The following is a 25,902-nucleotide window of genomic DNA, read 5'->3' as shown; positions in this document are numbered from 1 at the left end:
GGCTTTTTTTATTTTTTTTCCCCAAAATTTTAAAATTTCACTTTTTTTTTTTTTTTTTTTTTTTTATAGAAAGCTGACCTAGTTTGTATATAAAAACATTGCTTTTATTTGTTTCATGCCCTCGTCTTTGTGCAGGAGGCACTGAAGGTTTTAGGGTTTTCAGAGGAAGAAATCAGAGACATGTTCAAGCTGCTGTCGGGAGTCTTGCAGCTGGGAAACATGGAGTTCATGCTCGCAGGAGGGGCTCAGATCACCACCAAGCAAGGTCAGGCTGTCGCTCAGTTAGTTTAAAACGATTCAGAAAGTTTAGGGTCAAGTTTGAGGAGCTTCATAAACGTGTTCTCTTGTGTTTCCAGTGGTCAGTAATGCCAGTGAACTGTTGGGTCTGGACGCCTTCCAGCTCTCCGAAGTCCTGACTCAGCGATCCATAATCCTCAGAGGAGAGGAAATCTGTTCCCCTCTCACTATTGAACAGGTCAGGGACATAAATACATTGTCCTTCCCCACTTTTGATTGATCTCCCTCAGACATTCACACAGACATTTGTCCTTACTCTCTGTCTACATCACTGCAGGCCATCGATTCCAGGGACTCTGTCGCGATGGCGCTGTACTCCCAGTGTTTCTCCTGGATCATCCTCAAGATTAACCAGAAGATCAAGGGAAAAGAAAATTTCAAATCCATTGGCATCCTTGATATCTTTGGCTTTGAAAATTTTGAGGTTAGAACTCAAACAATTCATCCTTCACAGATACAAACCATTTTGCTTACGTAAAATCTCAATAAAATATGAATGTTCTTGTGGTTAAACCATAGGAAAAAACGCAAGGCATATTTCAGGGATAATTGTGCATTTTCAATATAATTGGACATGTATATTGAACAGAGGATGTGTTGATATGCAGGTGAATCGGTTTGAGCAGTTTAACATCAACTACGCCAACGAGAAGCTCCAGGCGTACTTTAACAAGCACATCTTCTCCCTGGAGCAGCTGGAGTACAACAGGTGATGCCGAAAAATGAGCTGTTGAGATTTTGCTCAAAACGTGCTGCTCGTTTCATCGGTGTGTGACGGTTTGGATGCGTTTGTTACATAGGGAAGGAGTTCAGTGGGACGCCATTGACTGGATGGACAATGCAGAGTGTCTCGACCTCATAGAAAAGGTGTGAAACGCTGCTGTTGATGTGTACGTAAAATGTTGATGCTGATTCTGTGACGCAGAGGCAATTTGAACCTTTTTTTTTTCTCCTCAATGTCAGAAACTTGGCCTGTTGGCGCTAGTGAACGAAGAGAGCCGATTCCCCAAAGGAACAGATTTCACTCTGCTGGAGAAGTTGCACAGCAGACACTCTGTGAGTTATTTAATGCGCCACAGTTGAAACTACTTTGCTGCACTTGTGTTGTAATTGCTGCACTTGTTGTCCGTTTCCTGCAGACAAACCCTTACTATGTGAAGCCCCGGGTTGCAGATCATCAGTTTGGGATCAAGCATTATGCCGGAGAGGTCAGCTACGGATAAATGAATGAGCGGCTTTTAATGTTTGCAAATCTGCTCTTGTGATTATTTTGACAGTGAGAAGTGCGTGTTTTGAGCAGGTGCTGTATGATGTGAGAGGCATCTTGGAGAAGAACAGAGACACGTTCAGGGACGACATCCTGAACATGCTCAAGGACAGCAGGTAGGAGATTTAAGCTCACAAAAACAGATCATTTTCTGTCAAACCGGGACATTTGAGGGACGTTCAGTATCTGTCTTTAAAATTATGAATGCCCAAGTCGATATTTTTGATGATCTAACTCAACTCTTCAATGTTCCAGATGCTTTCTTATTCTGATCTTAGAGTAATAATTGCTGTGGCGTAATGATTAAAAGCAATAGAAGATGAAAGAAACCTCTGAGGTTCACTTGAATCTTGAATATGACCAGATGTGGTCTACAAGAAAAATATAACAAGCATAAATTAATTCAAATGTTCATAATTTCTCCATAAGAAAACTTCACAAACACTTTCTAGACTCCAATAAGGAGAAGTAATTTACTAAAAGTTCTTAAACACAAAGAATGTAATAAAAATGAAGTGTTTTTCTTGAGCTTGTTTTTTTTTTTCATTTATTATGGATTATTTCTTGGTATTTATATGCTGTAACCTTGATTCGTTTCGCTACTCCTTTGGCCTGGTCCCCCTTCTCAAAGAGATTTCCGATCTTTCTGAAATGTTTAATGAAAACAAGTAAAGGACTAATTATTTCTGTGGTTAATGGGTTTTGAAAATGATATTTTCTTCTGTAAGTCATACAGACACAACCTGTAGCATTCCCACTCCCTAACTGAGCTCCTAGCGTTTTTCTTTTTCTCAGGTTGGACTTCATCTACGACTTGTTTGAGAAGGTCGGCAGCAGAAACAATGAGGAGAAGATGGGGACAGCCAGACGTAAGCCCACAGTGAGCTCCCAGTTCAGAGTGAGTTATCGACTTTTATTTCCTTTTATACAGGAGACAGAGGGACGTCCGGTAATCAGAAACATATAACTAAGGAATCAGCAATTGTTTATTTCGCCAAGTAGTTATTTTAGTGGTTTATTGATTCATTATTTAAAGTGGTAGTAATGAGTTGTATTATTCTGTTACCAGTGGGGCTGTTTTGCATTATGTGAAAAAAAAAATCTATATCATTTCATTGCTTTGTCTCCCCAGGACTCCCTCCATGCTCTCATGGCCACACTTAGTGCATCCAATCCGTTCTTCATTCGCTGCATTAAGCCCAACATGGAAAAGGTCACTTTGTTTGTATCTGGGCTGTCCTCTAATTGAAATCAATCGTTCTCTCTCTCTCTATCTGGGTTTATATTGTTTAGAGTCTCTAAACGTCGTTTATTCTGTCTGTGTAGAATCCGAACGTGTTTGACCCAGAAACCGTCTTGAACCAGCTAAGATATTCAGGGATGCTGGAGACGGTGAAGATCCGTCGCGCTGGGTTCCCCGTTCGCAGAACATTCAACGATTTTTTCTCACGGCACGTCTTCCTATCATCTAGAGTCTTTGTGTAGCTCTCTGCCACGTTGTTTCTATTTTTGTCTCATACCGTGTCTTATTTTGGTGTCAGGTATAAAATCATCATAAACGATAAGGTGCCAGCAGCGGGGGACAACAAGAAAAGAAGCACTGATCTCTTAACTAAATATGATAAGACTAAAAAGGAGTGGCAGCTGGGAAAGACCAAGGCAAGTTTTCTGAAAGCTGAAAGATCCTTTGAGATTTTAAATTTCCTACTGGCCAGATAGTTGAAACCAGATATTTATATACACTGTATAAAAAGACATGTTACTTTTTGATGATGTCTGTGCTGATTGGTTCATTCACAACATTTGACCGATACAGAGCCAAAACTGTGGATGTGTTTTTGAGGGAAAACCAGAAAGTCACTACTTCTTGGTGTAACATCTTGCAAAAAATCAATACAAATGTGATTTTTGCAAATATCAGGAAGAGGAATTGCAGATCTCCACAAGTCTGGGTACAACTTCCACATGCCTGAAGGTGTTTAGAGTCAAATGCAACAACCTCGTAAAGAAGTAGGCTGAAGCTTAGAGTGCGTCAAGGTGAAACAAATCCTGCACCAACATACGCAGAAAGACTCAGAGAGGAGGAACTCCAGAAGAAGAGGGTCAAAGAGGTTAATTTTCTGATGACATGTCTCATTTGAAAAATCTGAATTTGAACTGATGACCTCCATCACATAATGAGGAGAAATGGCAAAACTTACAAGCATGACAACAAATCCCCACTGTGAAGTACGAGGATGACTGTATCAGGTTGTGTGGGTGTTTTTCTGCAAGAGGGACTGGTGCACTTCACAAAATAGATGAAAAAATGTGAACCCAAGCTGCATCACCAAATTAGTTACAAAGTGGTTAAACCAAATTGTTTTGGTTTGACCGTCACAAGTTTAAGGGGAGATTTGAAAAGTTGTCTTTTCCTACATAATATGTACTAAAAATCTATTTTCAGCTGTACATTCCAGGTAATACTGAGAACCAATATTCTTCATATCTCTGCTGCCTTGCTCCTGTAGGTGTTCATGAAGGAGTCTTTGGAGCAGCGTTTGGAGAAAGACAGAGATGAAATCCGGCGTCAAGCTGCCATGATAATCCGAGCCCACCTCCTCACTTTTTCTGCAAAGTAGGTGCCATCCCAAATCGATGCTTTGAGGGATGATAGTGACTCCTCTCTGATGTTTGTACTGCTTCTTAAATGGTGTTCCTCCCCCCTGCTTTTCCTGACAGGAAGCGTTTCAAACAGGTTCGCTCCAGCATCGTTGTTCTGCAGAAGCACTTGCGGAGGCACATCCAGCGCAGGCAGTTTGTCAAGAAGCGCAGGGCGGCGCTGGTGCTGCAGAAACACAGGCGAGGGCAGGTGGCCCGCACCCGCGTTCGCAAACTCAGAGAGGAGAAGAAGAGGAGGGAAGAAGAACAAAGGAAGAAGGAGGAGGAAGAGAAGAAGAAGTCGGGCGGAGAGGAAAACGAAGAGGTTAATGAAGACGATAAGAAGGTGAGAGGCAACAAAGGCAAGAACTGCGTTTTTAAGGGTTATTTGTTTTTGTCAGACAGTTGGTCTGATTTGACAAACACAATATTGCACATGTTTCATACTCTTTCTGTTTTTTGAATGACGGATTGAGCAGTGTTTTGAGAGAGATGCAAAATGTGTTTTATGTCCTAACCCAGATTTAACTATGAATATTGAGCTTTTTTAATGTTAACTGTAGGGCATCCATAGAAAGTTGGATTAATGCTGTGCCTTTATTTATTAATACAGTGACTTTTATTTAGGATTTTGAGATAAAATGAGGCTGGATCTATATTAATATCTTACTTTTTGGATTTGTAATTGTAAAAAAAAAAAGAAAACTATCATGAGTCATTTTCCTTCCACTTAACAGTCATGCACTACTTTTACATTTTGCTATCCTAATGTAACCAATTGTAAAAAAAGAATAAAAAAGGTGTCATAAATAGTTTTGCAATGCACCTTTATCATAAAAATCAGACACAAGCTAAAATACACCCAGTTATTGATGCTGTAGCTTAGTATCCTCAGTTGAATGACAAAACTCATCTCTTATTCCCCTCCCTAAAGGATGAAGCTCGTCAAATGGAGGAGATCCTCCAGCTGGAGAGAGAGATCGAGCGCCTGCAGAAAAAGCGGGAGGACGAGGTGTCGCAGCTGTGCGAGTCGTCCAAACAGGAGCTGCAGTTGCGTCGGGACGCTGAGCTCAAGCGGATGAAGAAGGAGGCGTCCCGGAAGGCAACGGAGCTCATCGACCTCCTGAACTTTGGGGGCGTGGACCCCTCTGTGGAAGCAGTCGGAGCCAAGCCTGCGGCTGAGGCGAAAACCGCAAAGGGGGCGAGCACAGCCGGACGGGCCTCCAAAGAGGAGGATGTAGACGAAGGCTTCCATGCGGAGGAGGAGTGCATCCCCCTGCCAGACTTCCCACCTCCCGCTGAGTCCGACGCTCCCATAGATCAGGACATATTTGTTCACCTCCCTCCTCCTCCGCCTGCTTTTGCAGAGGGAACCGTTCCCCCTACGCCTCCTCCACTTCCAGCGGACGGCGCCCCCGCCGCTGGAATCCCTCCACCTCCTCCGCTCCCTCCACCTGGAGACGGGGCTCCCGTTCCTCCTCCTCCTCCTCCACCGCCTCTTCCTCCTCCGGCAGAGGGAGAGAAAACGGAGGAAACAAAAACAGACTCGGAGAGGAAAGTGAGCATGGTGGAGAGCCTGGTGGACGGAGAGGAGCCCATCTACAGCATGCCGGCCGACACGGAGTCGGACTACGACCAGGAAGACGAGGAGGGGTCCGTCAATGCCGGGGACGACAGCTCGGTGTCTGGGAGCAACCGTGGGAGCGCTGCCGTGACGGACGAGGAGCACCCGAGGAAGTCCACCTGCACCAACACCAGCGTGGAGTCCTACAGAGGCAGCTCTGACTCTGTGAGGACACACACTTACTCGCTTCCTCACACGCGCGCACGCAGACATGTATGAGCAGCTGTACAGCAAATCCTTTTGTTTCTTGGTCACTCTTCTGATAAGATGATGTTGAATTATATCTTCAGTATTTGTTTAATGTTTCCGGGCGTCTATAGGTAAGTGACACGTTTTTTCTGTTTGATGTCGCAGTACGCGGACAGCGAAGATGAACACGATGGCATAATGGACACTGATGAAGAGGTGACGAACGGACGCGTGACTTTGCTCAACGGAAACGGGCCGCCATATTTCCATGGTTACCTCTACATGAAAGGTGTGTCTGTCTTACCTTACATCTTTCGTTTCTATGACTTTCTTAGGTTTTAGAAAAGTTCTTTGATCAGAAAAATGCAGAAACATAAACACTTTTTTTTACATTTTAGAGTTAAAATGAGTCTGTTTTTTTTTCCTCAGAAAGAGTCCTGACTTGAAGCTGATAGAAAATCAGCTGAAGATTAGGGTAATGGCAAAGAGGCCTTCCAACTTTAAAGACTTTCAGTTTCATCAATAAATAATCAAAGTGTCAATGGAAGTAAGCAAATGCGGTTTAAGAAGAATTTTAGTGCTGCAATGCCAAAAGTAATTTTGATCCATCCACCATTTTCTAATAAAAAGTCAAAGAAAAAAATGGAGATAATACATTGTTTTATTATTTTTAATAATCATTTTGGCTTTGTAGATGAATAAAAATAAATCTGCCAAGCATACATATTCCCAGCAAATAAGAAAATACAATACAGGTTTTTCTAATTAATTTTTTTTTTTCTATAAATGTCTATAATAAGCTTGGTACTATTATTACAGCAGCCATTACACGCCTCACATCTTTATCTTTATAAGCCCCGCCCTTCTATTTTTACTACTTCCTTCTGTCATCGTCCCAAATAAACAAAAAACAAAATCTGATGTTTTTTTCCCCGTCTTACAGAAATGTTGTATTTTGTTAAAGCCTGCATTGGACTACATGTTATTGTTAGTATTGTTAGTGCGTATTCGTTTGTGAAAAAAAAACAGACCACCAGATAGTACATTTAAAATAATAACCATCTCGTAAGTAAGCAAAAATTATTACACGTGCTAAAAAAAGCCCCAATCTTTTGTTAACTTACTGGCTGGACCGGGGCCGCTGTTTTAAGAAGCATTTTATTGTCGCTGTGCTCTCTGTGCTCCTTCAGCTGGTCTGATGATCCCGTGGAAGCGGCGCTGGTGTGTGTTAAAAGACGAGACGTTCATGTGGTTCCGGTCCAAGCAGGAGTCCCTGAAGTCCGGCTGGCTCTACAAGAAGGGAGGAGGGCTGTCCACTCTTTCCCGGAGGTTGTTGTAGTCACTACTGAGCTCAGCTTGCATGCTAACGAAATAAAACCCTGCAACAGATGCTCACTGAAAGAACTCTGCGGTACAATCGAACGGTCTCAAAAGTAAACGAGGTGGTTCTAATCGCTGTTTCTTCTACCTAAGAAACTGGAAGATGCGCTGGTTTGTGCTGCGAGACAGCAAACTGATGTACTACGAGAACGACAGCGAGGAGAAGCTCAAAGGAACCATCGACATCAGGGCGGCCAAGTATAACCTTAAACTTCCAGATGAAAAACAAAACAAAACGCATTTTATTCAAACGTTCAACCTGTTGATGCCTGCAGCTGACCTGCTTGTGACTCTGCAGGGAGATCGTGGACAATCATGAGAAAGAGAACGCTCTGAACATCGTGACAGACGAGAGGACGTACCAGGTGTTTGCCGAGTCGCCAGAAGATGCAAGGTGTGACGTGGAGCTTTGTGCAGACAATGGAAACATTCTGGGGGGAGGGGAGGGTTTAAGCTAGTAACATGCAATTGAATTTTCTCTTTGCCTGCTCAGTGGGTGGTTTAATGTGCTTAGCAAGGTGAGAGTGTGCACTCCTGAACAGCTGCTGGACATGTCCCACGAACAGGCCAATCCTAAAAATGCTGTTGTAAGTCTTTACTTGAGTGAACTAATGAATTGATAATGTAAACTTTATCGTGGTAATTAACTCTGCCTGTTATCGTTTTTCCAGGGAACTCTTGATGTAGGGCTTATCGACTCTGTTTGTGCATCAGACAACCCCGATCGGTAAGTCAGAGCAATCAATGCACAACCAATTCAAATATATAAAACGAGGATTTTATCTCAAACTGTACAATATTTGCTATTTGCAGGCAAACAAAAATATGCCCCAAATTACAGTAGGGACTTTTTTTTTTTTTTTTTACATGATATCGAAAGCTGCTTAGAGAGGAACAGCTGTGAAGTTGCGTCTCACACAAAAGTGAGGGATCATTTTCAATTTCACCTTCCATGAATAAAGATTAAAACATCTTCCAGGTGGTAAATGTTTCTTTTATCAGCGCAATGGAGCATCGAGTCACAAGCAAAAGTGAGCCAAGAATCAAAACTTTGGAAGTTTAGAGAGAAACTCCAGAGAATAATAATAATAATAATAATAAAAATAATAATAATAAATAATAAAAAACAATAATCTCATTGAGAGCTTGTGATCAATCTTTAAATGCAGCTTTTGAAAAAAATGGGAGAAACTTGGAGCCCACACAAGTCAGAAATCGACATCCAGAATACCAGGGAGAAGTATTGAAAAAGAAACACAGAATATTTATGTAAATCTATATAATTTATACATATATATGATATCTGAAAACATTAAGGCTATGGAAGTAGCTTCTGTCAAATTTAAAAGTGTTGTGATGATCGATATCTCCCTCGAGAATGGCTGGAAAAGCTAATAAGTAACGTGCGGTCTCCTCAGTTCCTACTGAAATGTGTTGCAGGGATAAGACAAACCATTGAGCAGGAAGATCCAACTTAGTATAGAGCGAAAACTTCATGAATAAAAGACTAATCCAACCCGATCTGACCTCATTTCACTCACTTTTTGCAGCCCAAATTCGTTTGTCATCATTACGGCAAACCGGGTGATCCACTGCAACAGCGACACACCCGAGGAGATGCATCACTGGATCAGCCTGCTGCAGAAACCCAAGGGAGATGCCAGGATAGATGGACAGGAGTTCCTTGTCAGAGGTAAGAGAAAATGAAACCCAAAAATATTTGCAACCTTTGAGTGCAGTCCACCTTTATTGGCGCTACTGGCAGGGTTTTGGGAAAAGGCTTTAAAATAAAGTCATCTTTCATTTCTGCAACATAAAATAGAAAATTTACGAAGATCCAACCTTTAAGTTGAGTACATTACATTTGTGGGAAAGAAATTGTTTTTTTTTAGTAATTTTACAGCTGAGGGAACACTTCTTCTGTAACATTTCTCAAAGTCAGAGCTTATGGCGTGAGGGACCTTTGAGGTTTCATCTTGTCCTTTCGTCACCTTCAGGTTGGCTCCACAAGGAGATGAAGACGAACGCCAAGAGCACGTCCCTGAAGCTGAAGAAACGGTGGTTTGTTTTGACCCACAACTCTCTGGATTACTACAAGAGCGCAGAGAAAAACTCATCCAAGATGGGGACTCTGGTCCTCAACTCGCTCTGCTCCGTCATCCAGCCGGATGAGCGGGTCCACAGGGAGACTGGTGAGGGACTGGAAATGAGGGGAAGCTGCCGAAAGGTCGCCATAAGTAGTAACTGAACTGTGTCTTTACAGGCTACTGGAACATCATTGTGTATGGAAGGAAGCATTGCTATCGCCTATATACCAAAATGCTGAACGAGGCCATGAGATGGACGGCTGCAATCCTGGGAGTCATCGAAAGCAAAACTCCGATCGAAACCCCGACTCTGCAGCTCATCAGAGATATCAAGGCAAGACGAAGTCACGATAGGAGTGCGAGCTCAAATCTATGAGCTGATACCTGTATTTGAGTTGAGAGTTTGTTATTCATTTCCTCAGGAGAACAGTGTGAACGCAGAAATAGTGGAGCAGATGTACAGGAGGAACCCCATCCTCAGATACACACAGCATCCGCTGCACTCGCCTCTGCTGCCGCTGCCTTACGGAGAGGTCACCAGCTGTGAGTGACTCTGTTTAAAAGACGCTTTTCCTTTCGATTTTCATGCATGTCAATCCCACGTGACTGCATGGTTTTATTTTTTATTCTTGCCGTCTTCAAGGCATTCTTTTTTTTACTGTTTTACTCTTTTTTTTTTCTGTGTGCAGTACATCGGCAGCAGGGCTACGCCAGTCTGCAGGACGAGGCGGTGAGAGTTTTCAATTCGCTGCAGGAGATGGAGACGCTGGCAGACACGGTGCCCATCATTCAGGGCATCCTGCAGACCTGCCAGGATCTGCGCCCTCTCAGGGATGAGGTACGTTTTTACATCCGTCATAATTTGTTGGTATCTCACTACCACCTTGAGACATCTAACAACTTCACATTTTCCCCATGCGTCTTTAAAAATGCTCTCAGCCTTAGTCAAATGAGAGACGGTGAACTTCTCCAGCATCCTCCTCCAACAGGTTTTGTTTCTGGACTTTATTATGTCCATCCAGCTTCCCATCAACTCTAATCAGTTTCCCTCAGTTAATTTTAGTCTTCCTGTGGGACTTTTTATGTCTTCCTTACAGCAATGGTGGTTAAAACATGACTAAATGTAAAAGGGTATAAATACTTTGCTAGAACAACGTGTGGCTACATGGTTATTTCTTTCTTCTTCTTTTAGGTTTATTGTCAGGTGATCAAGCAGACCAATCATGTGCCTCAACCAAACAGCCCAGCCAATCTGGCACACTGGCACCTGCTCACCTGCATGAGCTGCACCTTCCTGCCCAGTCGAGCCATCCTCAGATACCTCCGCTTCCACCTTAAAAGGTAACGGGAACTCTTTGCCTCCGGCTACAAAAACGTCTTTTTGTACAAATACGTTTGTTTGTGGCTCAGGGTACGGGAGCGTTATCCCGGCACCGAGATCGAGCGCTATGCCGGCTTCATCGGAGAGTCCCTGAAGAAGACCAAGACTCGTGAGTTTGTTCCGTCTCAGGAGGAGATCGCCGCCCTGCTGCTCAGGCAGGAGATGAGCACCACCGTGTACTGCCACGGCGGAGGCTCCTGCAAGATCTCCATTAACTCGCACACCACAGCTGGAGAGGTGAGTAACAAATGTTCACATTTGTTACTCACCTTTTAGCAACAGAGCTAAAAGAATGGGTCAATTTTACATCTTCAGATTTTTATTTTTTTTAATGAGAGGGTGGTGCTGAAATCTCCTTCTTCCATAGTACCAATTTTATTAATCTTACAAGGACACAATGTCACGTTAATGAGGTCAGGTTGCATCAAATAGCGAAAAATAGACAAGAAATAGGTCAGGATTCTGCAAGGAAAAGCTTTAAAGTTATTAATTTTGGGTAGATCTGTGTATCTCCTCAATATATACAACCCTAAAAACATTTCGTTTCTGGCTGCTGCAGGTTGTTGAGAAGCTCATCAGAGGTCTGGCCATGGAGGACAGCAAGAACCTGTTTTCTCTATTCGAACACAACACTTTCACAGACAGAGCGCTGGAGAGCAGAGTGATTGTGGCGGATGTTCTGGCCAAGTTTGAGAGGCAAGTCGGTCTCCTTAAACATTACACTGCAACTTTTGGATCAAAGCTTTGTTGTCAACAAAGAATTGCTGATGTTTCCATTTTTCTTGTGCGTTTGTTCAGACTGGCAGGCAGTGAAGAGGATGAGGAGGAGGGAGAGTGGAAACTGTACTTCAAGCTGTACTGCTTCCTGGATATGGAGAGCATGCCCAAGGAGGGAGTGGAGTTTGCATTCATGTTTGAACAGGTGTGATTTCATCTAAAATAACTAAATGCATTCTATTTGTTGCGAAAAACGACTGGCAAAGGCAACAATTCCTCAAACCCTTTTTACATTTTCACAATCAGCCCTTACAATCTTCCCAGCATGATCCTGCCACCACCACATTTCTCAGCTGGAGGTTGTGGTATTTGTTTTCCGCTCCACAGAGTTCTCTGTGCGTAGGTCAGATTGTAAAATGTTGATCTTCTGAATAGTTCTGCAAGACACTGTGGGTATTTTATTCCTTCTGGTAAAAATCATTGACTTCTTTAGCATTTCAAAAAATCTACACACAATAACTTAATATAAATGTTAATCAGGCGAGTTCAGGTGGTGCCTCAGAAGCACAAAGATTAGAGAAATCAGTTTAGTGGATATGCAAATTGTTAAAAGTGTTTTAGTAAGTCAGGAGGTTTTTCCTTTCATCCTGAAATATCCGTCGTAAACTAAACGACGTCTACCAGGCTTTACATGGGAACAAGTTGTATTAACTTGTGTTAATGTAGTTTTACATTTAACACAGTGAAAAACAGCTTGTTGGGAAAAAAAAAGACTAAAGTTTGGTTTAAATTTAGAATATTATTGGGAAATAATCATGTTTTTTTTCCTTCCAGGCTCATGAATCATTAATCAGCGGCCACTTCCCTGCCTCGGAGGAGACTTTGCAGCACCTGGCGGCTTTACGTCTCCAGTATCTCCACGGCGATGGGGCGGGTCGGGCCGGATGGAGCCTGGGGAGCGTCTATCCGATCGGACGCCTCCGGAATCGCATCTTGCAGTCCACGAAACCGGGCGTGGGCGCGGCCGGCGGAGCCGGGTCGAGAGGCAGCGGAGGAATCGGAGACGTGATCGGGACCATCGGCGGACAGGGCGGGACCGGGCCCAGCACGGAGAAACGAAAGACTCCCACCTTCAGGGATTCCTCCCTCAGGAAGAGCAAAACGGGTTCACTGAAGAAGCAGAAGGTACGCCTCCGTAATCCTTAATCTGCGTTAACAACAATGGGGGGGGAAAAAAAGGGCAAAAGTGTTAATCGTACTAATCCAGGCTTCTCCGACTGCGGCTCCTTAAGTTCGCTTTCCTGCAAACTTAAGGAGCCGCCGCTGTTTGCTGACTGTTTGACAGAGATCCATTCGATGTTTCAGGTGGAAGGGGAGCAGAGGCTGGAGATGTGGGTGAAGGAGGAGACGTCTGCGACGCGCACCAGCATCCTGGAGAAGTGGGCCCGTCTGCAGGGCATGCCACAGCACCAGGCCATGCTCAAGTACATGAGCATCATCAAGGAGTGGCCCGGATACGGCTCCACTCTCTTCGACGTGGAGGTGAGAAATAAAGACGATGATAGATGTCATGGTCAGGATAGTAATATAAAAATAAAAAATAAAATGTCTTCTCTTGGCAGTGTAAAGAAGGTGGGTTCCCTCACGATCTGTGGCTGGGCGTGAGTGCCGACAATGTTTCTGTGTATAAGCGAGGTGAACCGAAACCACTGGAGACGTTCCAGTATGAGCACATAACCTTCTTTGGAGCCTCGCAGCCCTGCACCTATAAGATCATCGTTGATGAGAGGGAGATGTACTTCGAGACGCCACAGGTGAGACTTCACTGAGTTTTCCTGCATGTATCGTTCCACTGAATTTTAGACATGTAGCTATGAAGAGTTATCCAATCACCAGACTTACTGTTGGCTAACGATGAGCACTAAAATAGCACACAGTCAACAAATAATGTGGTGCTTTTTATATCTATAATACTGCATACAGCTCCAGTTGCATTCACAACTGTAGCCTTCTGGTACTAATGCAACACCAGAAACTCCAGTCTGTATTAATATGCTGTCAACATACTTCCTAAAATAGTTTCTTTTTATGCCTTCTTACACCTTTTGTGCTTCACAAGCCCATCTCATTTAGGCAAGACGGACAGAAAATCAGAGTTGGGTTATTCAAGTAAACTGTGAAACCTTCTTCCGCCGTACAAAGTAACCTGTTCGAAACATTGAGAACCCCCCAGGAATTGCTACAATAATTCAGATGGACAGAAATGACCCAGCTGAATCTAAATATTTAAGATTTTGAATCATGGTTGGTTAGAAAACAGGTCAGACGTCTTACTGATTGATTGATTGAGAGATGTTCCTGGATTGAACATGCAACTAAGCCGTATTTTTATTATTTTTTTAATTTTGCTGTATGCTGCCCCTTATGTTGTGTTGCCCTGGCAGAACGCCACGTAGCTCATATCAAAAACCGCCATTGTTGGTAGGACGACGCCACGGTCCAACTCGTGTTTTCCCTCTGCAGGTTGGAGAGATCACCAAGATCATGAAGGCCTACATCAACATGATGGTGAAGAAGCGTTGCAGCATCATGTCCGTGAGCAGCGTGGCCAGTTCCTGGGCCAGGTGATCACCAAGCCGCTCCTCGGTTTGTCCATCCATCCATCCAGCAGCAGCAGCAGCAGCAGGCTCCTTCTTTGGCCTTCTTTTAGTGTTTGGGTCTTGATGAAGGCAGTTGCAGCTGCCAGCAAATCCAACAGGTTGAGTCAACTTTAATGAATTCGGGAGACATGGAAAACAAAGCCTGAGTCCTACTTGAGATTAAAACGAGCATGGCAGACGAAAACAACAAGTGGTTTTGGACTTTCACCTAAAACATACACCACCCCCAGCTGTAATAATGCATGTAGATGTTCAAGCACATCACACACTGCTCTGTTGTTTTCAGGCAAAAAAAGAAAAGAAAGAAAAACAACAATAACAAGCACAAATTAGCCACCCAGTGTTGGTCCGGGAGGGGTCTCTGTTCTCTCTGCGCACTGCCAGACAAGAAGTAAACCACACCCTTTCTTTGTTTGACCCTCATTCCTCCGATTTTTAATCTCTCTCTCTTTCTCTTTGTGTTTCTTTATTCTTATGGCATCTTTTTTTCTGTTGCCATTAAGTTCTACGGTTTTACTCTTCTTCTTCTTGCTTGCTTTTTTGGTGTCGTTTCCAGTCGTTTATCTTTAACGTCAGCAGTGTTACCTTTGAGTAAAAGAACTGAAAAAATTAATTCTTCTTCTGGGAGTCCCACGCCTCCCTGTCCCACTTGTTAGTGCCACCATGTGGCCACAAGGAAAACACAGCAACAGGAAGCGTCTGAGTGTCATGAAAAGATTCAAGGTGTGGAAGCTTACCTGACATTAGGAGTCAGTGCAGAGTTTATGTGCATTTGGCTCCGCAAAAAGACGAATATCTATTTATGTGAAGATGTAACACAGCCTGCTTAGCCCTGTATAGTCACAACTATGTACACATAAATGAAACAAATGTATCATTTTGTATGAATCACACACATACTGCAGAGTGGATTTGATTTTCCTTTTGGTGGCTACTGCACTGTAAAGCCTAGAGATGCCATAACCTAACACAATGTGATGCCTGTCATGTAAAAATACATGCAGAAAAATTAATATTAAGAATTACCACTGTATGTCTGAGGACTGTGATGCCTATGATGCGCACCGTTCACTGGCTGTGACTCACTGAAAAGTAAAAACGAGCGGAAACTCGGGCCGTGCTGCGTCTGGTTGCTGTCCAGGTTCATGTCTTCAGTCATTGACAAGTCTACCGTTGTCGTCGATTGCAGGAATCACTCTCCCACTTTACCTTGAGCCATAAAATACTCTATAGTCTTATCAGATTTTTTTTTTTTAACCGAGGAGCTCAGGACACATGCATCAATAAGTGAGTAAATTAGAATACAACCAAAAGGATTTTGTTTTCGCCATCACACTTCACGGCTTAGAAAAACTCGACAAATTCAGTTTCTCTTCTCGCTGGCTCACCTTTTTTCCTTCCACTCAACTTTTCATTAATGTGAAGTGAAAAGCACTTTGTGAAGAGTCAGCTTCTTTAGCAACGCTCCTGTATGACTTACCACAAAAATTAAATTACTGGTCTTATGTAATATTCAAATTACTGGAGAAACTAAATTTTAAGCCGTTACAATTTCCACTTGAAATATATCTTTGTGTGATACATTTCTATACATGATTTCCACTAATTGAACTTAATCAACTAATTTATCTTTTTGCTGATATTCTAATTTATTAAAAGTGCACGTGAGCAAGCTCCAGTTTGTGTTTCCACTCTGAACATTTCAACTTGACACTTTATTGTCTATATAATATTATTATTATTATTGTATAAGCCCTCTATATTATCTGTCCTTAAATGTGATATCTGGATTGCTGCTGTGTGGGTGAGTGTTAAAGCAGACTGCTGAGAAATGGAAAGGAGAAAAGAGAAGGTGTTGTAATGAGTGTATTCTTTAAAAATAAGATGTATTTATATGATCACTTTTTTTTTGCAAGGAATGGTGTTGTATTTGTGAGTTTGCATAAGGTAAAAAAAAGCATGGGAATCGTAACGGGAAGGTATGGAGCTTATTTATTACTCTCTGTATCATATGTATTTCAATGTCTGTTTGGAGGGAACTGAAAACATCCCGAGTCTTTAGAATATTACCAGTAAGAGGTGCCAGTGTTGGTTTCTGGTTTCCAGGGGAGGATTTATATTCACCAGTTTTACGTGACTTTTGATTGGCTTTGGAGGGGACAGAAGGAAAGGCTCACCTAGGGAGCTATTCATTCAAAAACCGCAGGTGAGCCAAACATGTTGCACACATGTCCTTTTGTTCTGAGAACTTGTGGAACGGGTCTGTTAAGTGAACTGCAGCTAGGGGGCAGCATCGCTGACTTGTATAACCTCCAGAGAGCAAAAACAAATACATTTTTCTATTGCTAAAACATGGTGCAGCTGTTATGGTGCGTTTTATTTAAAACATATTTTACCCAACGTTCAGGGGCAATAAGAGTTTTGACTCCAAATGCATTTAATTTTTGGGCTTTTCACACGAGCTACTGGCAGATTAGAAGATGAAGAAATTGGATATATTTGTTTTCTTGAGGGTAACAATGGCCAGTGCTGTAGCAAAGGTAGAAAACAGTAACATAGGAAATTTAAGACTTCTAATCAGACCCAGTTAGAACACCCACAAAGATGTTTTTCTGTTTTGTTGAATAATGTAATCAACACTGAAACAGGCAGTTGTAAATGTGGCGTTAAATTAACTGAAAAAGAAAAACACACACAAAAAAAAACCCTCCTCTAATAACCAGATATAATAATCAGAATCTTCTCACTAGTTTCAAGTGACTCAGGCTAAAATATGCTCAAAAGTGTGATCATTTAATTTCATAAGCCATAATTACGGAGCAACCTGGAGGGGGATCCGTGTTGCTCGCTTTGCTGGCTCAGTGTGAGAAATTCACCCTGCAGCTTCTGAAATGAGAACAGCTTGTGGAAAAGAAAAAAAAAGGAATTTGAACTTAAAAGTCGACAGTATCTGATCACAAATCTATCTTCAAGGGCAACTCCATCACAAGGGCTCCTGTTATCAGCCGCAGGCGGCCAGAGCTGAGCCCGTCATCCTGTTCCGCTTGTTATCATTGTTACATAGTGAATCATTGTGGTTGTTGGGGGGGAAAAAACGAGGAAGAGAGAGATGTGTGTGTCGTTTCGGTAACACTTTATTTGAAAGGGGTTGAATAAGACTGTCATGACACTGTCATAAACATGTCATAACACCTGTCATGAACATGAATAAGCCTTCATGAATATTTATGACTGTTGTCATAAAGCGTCATTCGGTAAATTATGACAAAATGTCTTTGTTATGACAACTTGACATTAACCAATAAATCATTATTGATATAAATTTGTTATAAAAGTATTACTGATTGCACTTTAAAAATTAGGTAACTATGTTATTAAAGGTAAAGTTTAATCAGTAATGGTTTCCTGGTTAATGTCAAGTTGTCATAACAAAGACATTTTGAATAATGTCAACTTTGTATTAAAAGTGTCATAATTTACCAAATAACACTTTATGACAACAGTCATAAATATTCATGAAGGCTAATTCATGTTCATGACAGGTGTCATGTCAGTCTTATTCAACCCCCTTCAAATAAAGTGTTACCGTCGTTTCTTTTTTAATTTGTAAATGGCTTTACGAAATTATGCTTTAATAAATTATTGGAAACTGTATGATTTGTTAATGTCTCGTTTGTGCATTGTGGAGATCAGAAGAAGAGGAAGAAGTTTGAAATCGTTTTCACTCTGCAGGTTAAACAAACTGGATATGACACGTCAAACACAACATCTCACGCTGTAATCTCGCCTTATTCCTGATTAAATTTGAAGGAATGTGTTCTTGTTTAATTAAATTTCCATTTCCTGTATAATGGAATGCAAAAATAGTCTTATCTGTTAACCTTTGACAAGTTATAATGACAAATCTGAGTGTATTTCATTGGGATCCTAACAGACCAGCAGAAAGTTGTTCATTAAGAAAATAGTACATGTTTTCTTCTTCTTTTTTTTTTTTTTACAATACAAACCTAAAAATTAGTATCCATTAGTACAACAAAATTGCTCTTTGTTGCTTCAAACATTTTGGAGTTTGTCTCCATCAATTTTCAATGTAGCAAACTAAAATGTCTGCTATTCTTTACAAAATGACTAAAACTAAGCGAGGTCAGATTTGTTTTTGTGTAAACTGTTTTTTTTAAGTCTTACTACAGATTTGCAGTTGGATTTACCATGGGTCTTGACTTTGACTGGACCATTCTAGAACATGCTCCGACCTGAACCATAACGGTAATTTTTCAGCTGGAAAGCAAACTTTCAGCCTCCTCTCAGGGGTTTTTCTTTTTCTTTTTTTTTTCTTTAATTTTTTTTAACAGTCTTTTGCAAGTGTTCAGGATTTACCTGTATTTAGCTTCACCCAACATCTCATCGGGTCCGAATGGCTGCCTTTTCCTGGTTGAAGAAAAGCATCCGCAGCATGATAAGATGCTGACACCACTATAGTCTAAAGATTTGTTAGAATCTTTTGGTTTATTCAGAATGGATTCCCTTCTTACACACATTTGCTGTACTTCCTACTTGGCTTGAGACAAGTTGGACAATTTTCTTAAAAATGGCTTTCGTCTTGTACTTGATTAAGGCCAGTGTCAAATGTCAAATGCTACACAAATCAAACAATTTGTGTAGCATTGAACGACAGGGCAAAACATCAAAACACAACCAACAAGCAAAACACACCAACAAACTAACAGTGGTAATCTAAAAAGAATGAATAAAAAGTTGTAATCCTGACTGGAACTAATCTAAATTCACTTATTATTAATCAGTGTCAACTTTAAACAAATGAGGTTTCAGCCTTGACTTAAAGTAACTCAGTGTTTTAGCAGCTTTGCAGTTTTCTGAAAGTTTATTCCGGATTAGCGGAGTAAAAACTTGTGCTGTGCTCCTTGATCTTCATGGTGTTTGCTCTCTAATGTTCTCTGGCAAATCTCTAAGGCATTGAGAGAACATTTGATCTTATGCTGAGATTAAAATACTCACAGGTGGAGTCTGTGAAATGGGTGAAGACAACAGTACTGGTTTTTATTTAGAGGAATCAGAGTTAAAGGGGATGACTGGAAATGTTGACCGAATTGCTCTGTTATTTAATTGTTAAAAATAAATCCTCCTCACTACCCTCGATAATTACGCTCCATTTTCTTTTTGTTGGTGTTTCACAGAAGATATTGTCGAATGCAGTATTGTTTTCTGCTAGAACTGATAATTAGTCATGCTAATTATTATATATATATTTTAATAGATATACTTTGAAAATAAACACCTTCACTGCATTTCGAAACAAACACTCCACCTTCCCTTCCTTTTGTCTGCGCTGCGTCACGGGCGTGCGTCAGCGTTGTTGCGTTTCCTTCTCGGTAACTTCGCTTTTCGAGTTTCTCCTGTCTACCAGGAGCCGCCAAAACATTTTCCAAGCTCTCGTGAGTCTAACATCCTTTAAGACATAAAGCTCACACAGAGAATAAGAAGAAGAAGAGGAAGACGAGAAAGAAAAGTGCGGATAACCTGCGTCGTCGAAGCGTTTGGATGATGAAGGGCTTACGGATTTTCCTCCCTGCTCTCCTTCTTGTCTTTGGTTTGGCGACAGTTCTGGCCGAGTCCGCACCTGAACACGGTAGGGACTGAGACAAGTGTCTGATTTAAAAACATTCAGATTCAATTATTCAATTTAATTATAATATATATTTTTATTTAAAGTCTTTTTAAAAACTCTCCCTCAAATTGATATTTGCTCAGTAATTTTGTTCTTAAATTACTTTTTTAAACTTTGGGAATAGCTAAAGCAAACAGCTATCATGTTTGGTAAAATAAATGTTACAGCCTCAGTTATCTTAAAACTAGGAAAAGAAAATTCAAAGTCGACCTCTTTTCAGCTCCTTTACTTTGACATAAACAAAGCAGTAATTTTGTTTTTCTCTCTCTCTTTCTCTCTTTTTCTCTCTTTAAGCTTTAAGCTTTCTATCAACCTTCTGGATACACATTTATCTCAGTAAACAGACTAGCTGTTGTCCGCAGAGGCCTTTAAAACGTTGATTTTACTGATGCATGACTACACAAAGTCTCTGAAGTCTCCATAGAAAAATGTCCCAGGAGGATTAGCAGTAGTTATAAAAAAATAAAAATCACCCTAAGAATACCCACGGGCCTCATTTAATCCCCCTCAAGACTTTTCAGCTAATCAGTGTATTATCGGAGCTGGATGGGTGTCCCCACTATGCCTCAGAATGGTTTCACCATTACAAACAAATCCTGTTTTCTTTCCTTCTCCACAAAATAAACCATTTGTTTTTTCTTTCTCAACAGTGTGTGAGACAAAAAATGGGACAAGCTGCGAGGACTGTCTGAAAAATGTGACGGTGAGTCCAGATTTCAGCTCAGATAATCTCATACTTGCTCTGCACAGTGTTTGTACACGGCTGATCCAAGGCGGAGGTGCTACAGCTGCTGGCTCGTTTTCCATCTCCAAACCTGTTGGACTGGTTTGAGGAGTAACTGACCTGTTCCCAGCTCGCCCTTCCCTCTCTCTCTCTCTCTCTCTCTGTGTGTGTTTCTCATGTAGCTCAACATGCAACTGACCTGAGCAGTTTCAGATTTGCTGCTTTGTTTGAGCCATTTTGTGTGTGTTTTTGCAGTGCCTGTGGTGCATCAAGACAAAGTCATGTGTAACGTATCCAGTGCAGACCATCCTTCCACCCCATTCACTCTGCCCGCTAGATGATGCCCGCTGGGGGCTCTGCTGGAGTAAGAAACGCACGCACGCACGCACGCACGCACGCAGATTATGTTTCCACTAGTGGTTTATTTTTGTGGAAAGAACTCATTTAAATTAAGGAACTGAGCTGCAGTTTCAATACTCGTTCGGTTTGGTGAATCAAAAACAGTAAAATTACTTCCACTGTTTTGTATGTAATGTCTGCACTGATGCATTCGTACAAAATGGCTCTTACTGTTTAATCTTTGATTGATCATACTATAACTAAACTAATCTAAGAAATTAATTAATTAGTCGCTTGATACATTCAAATGTTCTTGATAATTTCCATTCTGATGCTTCATATTTGTTTTATTCTGAAGTTTACAGAAACTTCATGATCTATGTTATTGATGGGTTTTGGTTGAGTGTAATATTTATTTTCCTTTTTATTTATTGTTGGATGTCGTTTTTTTTTATATATATATATTTAAAATGTCTTCCAGTTCGTCTGTGTTGAGTAGTTCTGTACAGAAGTAAAATTTAGAAATCTTTGGGAGTGCAAACTCCCATTATCAACAAAATCATCTCACAATGATCTCAAAATAGCAATGTCATTGTTCATCCAGTAAAATCTGGTATTGTGACAGAACTAGCTACAGCATCTATTTATCAAAAACTAATTGTAATACTAGTCGATCGTCCAATTTGGAATCGGCCATTCTTTGGTCTCAAAGAATGCCAACATATTGAAAAGGTAGAGTTTAAATGTCATTACAATTTTCAAACATTTTTACAATTTTCAATAAAATAATTTTTACTAGATTGAGAAAGTGTTGCAGACTTACGTTTTCTCTGGTTTTATGAACTGTAGACAGTTTTGTGTAACTTCAGCCTCCTGAAATACTGCTTATGTTCACACTTAAAATGCAATAACCATCGTAGCTCAGCACCTAAAAAATCTGGGTCAGTTAGCCTATCCGTTATGTCATTTATTGTTTGCTAATTTTGGTTTGCTAGCTCATTTATTACTGTTTAGGTTCCTCTTGCTTTGCCCTCACAATCTGAATGTTAAGGCGAATGTACTGTCAAAATGGCATCTCTTACTCACAGCTTTTTATTTATGTCTGAGCAGCCTTCTGCAAACTGACTACCTTGAGGAAAGTCCTGGCTTAATTAAGAAGCTAGCAGTAACCTGTCAGGCTTTTGTAACTTCGTGAAGTAAAGAAGGGTAAAAACTCTTAATAATGTGTAAAATTTGATTATTTATGTTGCACTGCTATATTTTGATGGGTTTTTGTATTACATTACAGTGCATGTATGAAAATAACCAATATGTTGTCAGCATTATCAGAAGTTTTCATTATCTATTCCAGCAGCACTAGGTATTATTGATTATCTGTTCAAGATGAAATTATCGGCCAAATTTAAGTGAGTCAGGCTTTTAAATATTGTCTTCCTAAAACCACTGTTTTTATGCACAAACCAATTCCTTCAGTAGGATATCAGTCAATCCACTTTACTTACATCATTAGATTTGGTTACAGTGGGCTGAGTCGGCTTGCCTATTTTTATTTTTTAGTTTTTTACAAAACAGGACATAAACACACGATGGCTATAACCAGATGAAAAGTGAGCAGATTCTCAATTCTTTAAAAATATTAAAAACCATGGAAACATCCTGACATGTGACAGTATCCACACAAGGAACAGATAAGGGGAAAAAAAAAAAGATTAGAAAAACAATGTTAAAGATAGACATCTGATCAAATGGGAGAGATATGAACTCGCAGTGGAGAGGATGATGGATCTTGTAATACCTCTGCACATGCTTTAAATACTACTAGGATTCTGGGTTTAGTTGTATCTCATGCATCAGCTTATTGAAACGTTTTACCATTTGGTTTGCTGAACCAGGACACTGAGCAGAAAGATAAAACCGACTCAATAGAAGCTCGATACAATAGAGTCGACAGGGTTTGTCAATATGAAAGGAAGACAGTGTTCTGCACTGGTATGGACAACCTAACAGTTTGCCTCAAAGGTCAAAATGTTTACTGTCAATAATTGGTCAGACATTTGTAAGGACAGACACTTTCTTCCACAGTCTGAGTCTTTTTTTTTTTTTTAAGTAGTTTCCTGTGCCTGGATGTGTTTTATAAAATCAATGAGCATGTCTTTGGTTTTTGAGATATTCTGCCAGTAGGATTCATCAGATCATGTAGCAGAGTCATCCAACACAGGGGAGTGACACATTTCTTTTTCATTACACAAGCTAACAATCCTTAAAAAGTCTTAAAATCCAGCCCACAAATATTTGAACCTATGAGAAACGGTTCTCTAAGCTGACGAACTAAAATGTGAGGTTGACTGGTGTTAAAATAAAACAATAACAACAAAAAAAATCAATATGCATTTGATCACTTTCCACAGTGATTTATCTACTCTGTGTTCTAAAGAAATAGTTTTTCTCAAGCTATACCCCTGGAGTAAAGCTGTCTTTGTTGCTATGACTGACGCTTTAAGTCACTGAAGTATTTACGGACTGCCGTCTTGTGGAAAACCCCGTCACACATCCAGATAAGAGCACAATGAGGTGGGTTTTCCTCAGCAGGATCAAACATCTGACTTCAGATGAATCAGATTTCACATAGAAACATAATATTCAAGGATTTGGCCATGCAAGTTTTAATTACGCCCTTGTTTGACGCTCCTTGGCTATCAGATCAATTTTTCTGTTATTTTTCTCTTTGTGTCTGTATTTATTTCATAATGCCAACATCTATGTGCAAACTTGTGTTAGGTCATGCTTTGCAATGTACATGTGAAGCTCCAGATAATTTTAGAGCAATTGCTGCTCTAAAGTGTTAATGTGGTGTTTATTTATTTTTTATTTTTTCAAAAAAAGGAGTTTAAAGCCCGTTATCTGTACTGAAGTTTTGCTGAGTTCATGTAGGTCGTAACCATGAGGGTGGAAACAGCGTTGCAACATGAGTTAGTATTCACACGTGCTTCTACTCTCAGGTTAAGCTACAAGGTAATTCATAGGTGTGTGCAAGGAACGGAATATATATTTGAGTTTCAAGTCTAAATAATTAAAGAAAATTTCATTAAGAAACCTAAAAAAATCATTTTGCCGCATTATGCACTGCAGATATACTCTTCTTTTTAGATATGCTAAAAATATAAGATGTTAAAAAATGTGGTTAATCTTGTTGAATAATTGGGATTTTAATATTGCAATATATTTTTAGAAATGGTTGCAATTATGCTTTTTTTGTTTTGTTTTGCCTTTTTCCATAAAGAAATACTTTAGGCGGACAGTAGTACTGTGAAAATGTGCTCGCCCCTTTGCAGATATTAGTTTTTTTTTTTGTTTGTTTTTTTTACACCACATTCAAAATTTAATTTCAGAAACACTGCAGAGGTCAATGCTATTTAACTTATTATTTTATTTTAAAGGACAAGTAGCTGAATTAAACTGAATGAACTGTAAGTATTTGAAAGAGGCGGATTAATTTGTTCCACATAGTCAGGTTGGCTTGGATCTCTAAATGAAATGACTTGAAAATAATTCCTGTATTTACTTGGGTGACTTTTGTCTGCTAACAAAGTTTGTAAGATGATCTGAAACCTTTAAGAGAGAGGCAAAAAAAAAAAAAGCAGAATAAAGAAATTTGCAAAAGGGCAAATGCATTTTCCCAGCACTGGAAAGAGACTGCAGAAGTTGCACTGGGAACTGACAGTCTATCGGTTATTATTTCATGCAAAAAAACAAAACAAAACAAAAAAACATTATATGTATTGATTTACATATAACCCTGGTGTTTTGCCTATTTTTTTGAGAGAAAACGTTGGTGATGTTGAAGGATCATGTTTCCCATGTTCCTAAAATGATCTCCTAACCAAAGTTTAAAATCAAATCTGTTGTCATTATTCCAACTTGCTTTTTTCCTTTTTTTAAAAAAACAGATGGAACAATGGTGGAACTTATTTTAAGCTAATGTAACATCAAAGTGGTGCAATAAAGATGATTTTGTTCTTCAATATCCTACAAAGTGATCTGACTCTTCCTCTACGGGAGAATAAGTCCGCAGATCCTTTTATTTTTTCCATAAAAGTACATTTTTAAATTATGTGCTGTGGGAAAAATGGAAAGGCTAAGTATGAATTATTTCTATAACTCTCAATATTTTTATATGCAAGTAATGATAGCATATCAAGTAAACAAGAAGACACAAACACCATCAGCATTTGCACGAACTGTTTCATCTGCTTTGACATAAACATCCATTCAAAATGATGAATTTAGTCTGATTTCTGGTAAAGAGCTTTTACCCCACATTTGTTGATTCCTGATTGGATCCAATAGTTTCATTCATTATTTCTATGTTAGAAATATTTTTAGTGTGAGGATTTGTAACAGATTCATTCTCTCTGCAGTGAATTTCCAGACGCTGATAATCACCCTGTCTGTGCTCGGGGCAGTTCTCATCATCGCTCTCATGGTCTGCATGTTCTGCTGCTGCAAGTGTGAGAACTTTGGGTAAGTGTGCAGTTTGACTCTGGGCGAAATAAAAGTGAAATAGATGGTGTTCTGTATAAAGCTGCATGTCGGATTTTGTGGAAGATTTATTTCGGATCCCTTTCGGGTCTTATTGTTTCTGCTTCCACACGTGGCTTATTTGTGTCGATCCCGATGTGGAAACTTTAAACGATGCAATTTTTTTTTTTTTTTTTGCATGACCTCAACGATTTTCTTATCCATCACTGATCTTGTTTTTGTGTGTCAGATCCCAACGATTTGAGGCCAAGATGCAGAGGCAGGCCAATAAGACGAAAACCAAGCAGGATGAAAGGTGAATGAATTCAAGGACGAGTTTCTGGAAGCTCACAGTTGATGCAGCTTGAAGTTAGGAGCTGCTGTTTTTTTTTT

The 25,902-nt window shown here is 40.3% G+C and overlaps 2 protein-coding genes and 1 long non-coding RNA gene across 4 annotated transcripts in view; 2 read left to right on the top strand and 1 right to left on the bottom strand.

Moving 5' to 3' along the window:
* Nucleotides 1–17,154, top strand: part of myo10l1 (myosin X, like 1) — a 46,527-nt gene extending 29,373 nt beyond the window's left edge. Inside the window, exons 10-43 of one of the 2 annotated variants that reach the window (XM_015048861.1) lie at nt 136–265; nt 357–475; nt 575–721; nt 906–1,006; nt 1,098–1,164; nt 1,261–1,353; nt 1,437–1,505; nt 1,598–1,680; nt 2,360–2,462; nt 2,697–2,777; nt 2,891–3,015; nt 3,106–3,223; nt 4,075–4,181; nt 4,286–4,550; nt 5,139–5,993; nt 6,183–6,306; nt 7,208–7,346; nt 7,491–7,595; nt 7,696–7,791; nt 7,891–7,984; nt 8,069–8,124; nt 8,948–9,090; nt 9,395–9,589; nt 9,661–9,818; nt 9,907–10,027; nt 10,174–10,322; nt 10,677–10,825; nt 10,895–11,102; nt 11,425–11,561; nt 11,664–11,787; nt 12,417–12,767; nt 12,948–13,124; nt 13,205–13,396; nt 14,106–17,154. In XM_015048861.1, coding sequence (XP_014904347.1) covers nt 136–265; nt 357–475; nt 575–721; nt 906–1,006; nt 1,098–1,164; nt 1,261–1,353; nt 1,437–1,505; nt 1,598–1,680; nt 2,360–2,462; nt 2,697–2,777; nt 2,891–3,015; nt 3,106–3,223; nt 4,075–4,181; nt 4,286–4,550; nt 5,139–5,993; nt 6,183–6,306; nt 7,208–7,346; nt 7,491–7,595; nt 7,696–7,791; nt 7,891–7,984; nt 8,069–8,124; nt 8,948–9,090; nt 9,395–9,589; nt 9,661–9,818; nt 9,907–10,027; nt 10,174–10,322; nt 10,677–10,825; nt 10,895–11,102; nt 11,425–11,561; nt 11,664–11,787; nt 12,417–12,767; nt 12,948–13,124; nt 13,205–13,396; nt 14,106–14,210 — 5,286 coding nt within the window. In that variant the 3' untranslated portion in view covers nt 14,211–17,154. Of the gene's footprint in view, nt 1–135; nt 266–356; nt 476–574; nt 722–905; nt 1,007–1,097; nt 1,165–1,260; nt 1,354–1,436; nt 1,506–1,597; nt 1,681–2,359; nt 2,463–2,696; nt 2,778–2,890; nt 3,016–3,105; nt 3,224–4,074; nt 4,182–4,285; nt 4,551–5,138; nt 5,994–6,182; nt 6,307–7,207; nt 7,350–7,490; nt 7,596–7,695; nt 7,792–7,890; nt 7,985–8,068; nt 8,125–8,947; nt 9,091–9,394; nt 9,590–9,660; nt 9,819–9,906; nt 10,028–10,173; nt 10,323–10,676; nt 10,826–10,894; nt 11,103–11,424; nt 11,562–11,663; nt 11,788–12,416; nt 12,768–12,947; nt 13,125–13,204; nt 13,397–14,105 lie in introns of both variants that reach the window. The other variant, XM_015048860.1, reaches the window with a different exon arrangement.
* Nucleotides 13,528–25,902, bottom strand: part of LOC106957494 (uncharacterized) — an 18,280-nt gene continuing 5,905 nt past the window's right edge. Inside the window, exons 2-4 of the long non-coding RNA XR_001426958.1 lie at nt 14,445–14,450; nt 13,758–13,768; nt 13,528–13,537 (exon numbers count right to left, since the gene is read on the bottom strand). This is a non-coding gene — a long non-coding RNA (uncharacterized LOC106957494). The remainder of the gene's footprint in view (nt 13,538–13,757; nt 13,769–14,444; nt 14,451–25,902) is intronic.
* Nucleotides 19,637–25,902, top strand: part of pttg1ipa (PTTG1 interacting protein a) — an 11,695-nt gene continuing 5,429 nt past the window's right edge. The window contains exons 1-5 of the mRNA XM_015048866.1: nt 19,637–19,889; nt 20,579–20,631; nt 20,908–21,016; nt 25,410–25,512; nt 25,760–25,825. Of these exons, the coding sequence (XP_014904352.1) occupies nt 19,802–19,889; nt 20,579–20,631; nt 20,908–21,016; nt 25,410–25,512; nt 25,760–25,825 (419 nt within the window). The 5' untranslated portion in view covers nt 19,637–19,801. The remainder of the gene's footprint in view (nt 19,890–20,578; nt 20,632–20,907; nt 21,017–25,409; nt 25,513–25,759; nt 25,826–25,902) is intronic.

This window comes from Poecilia latipinna, unplaced genomic scaffold (genome assembly GCF_001443285.1).
Source record: "Poecilia latipinna isolate Pla-1442-1.1 unplaced genomic scaffold, P_latipinna-1.0 Scaffold908, whole genome shotgun sequence".
NCBI lineage: Eukaryota > Metazoa > Chordata > Actinopteri > Cyprinodontiformes > Poeciliidae > Poecilia > Poecilia latipinna.
The sequence above is the reverse complement of the archived record's forward strand: the minus strand, read 5'-3'. Positions and strand labels throughout refer to the sequence as shown.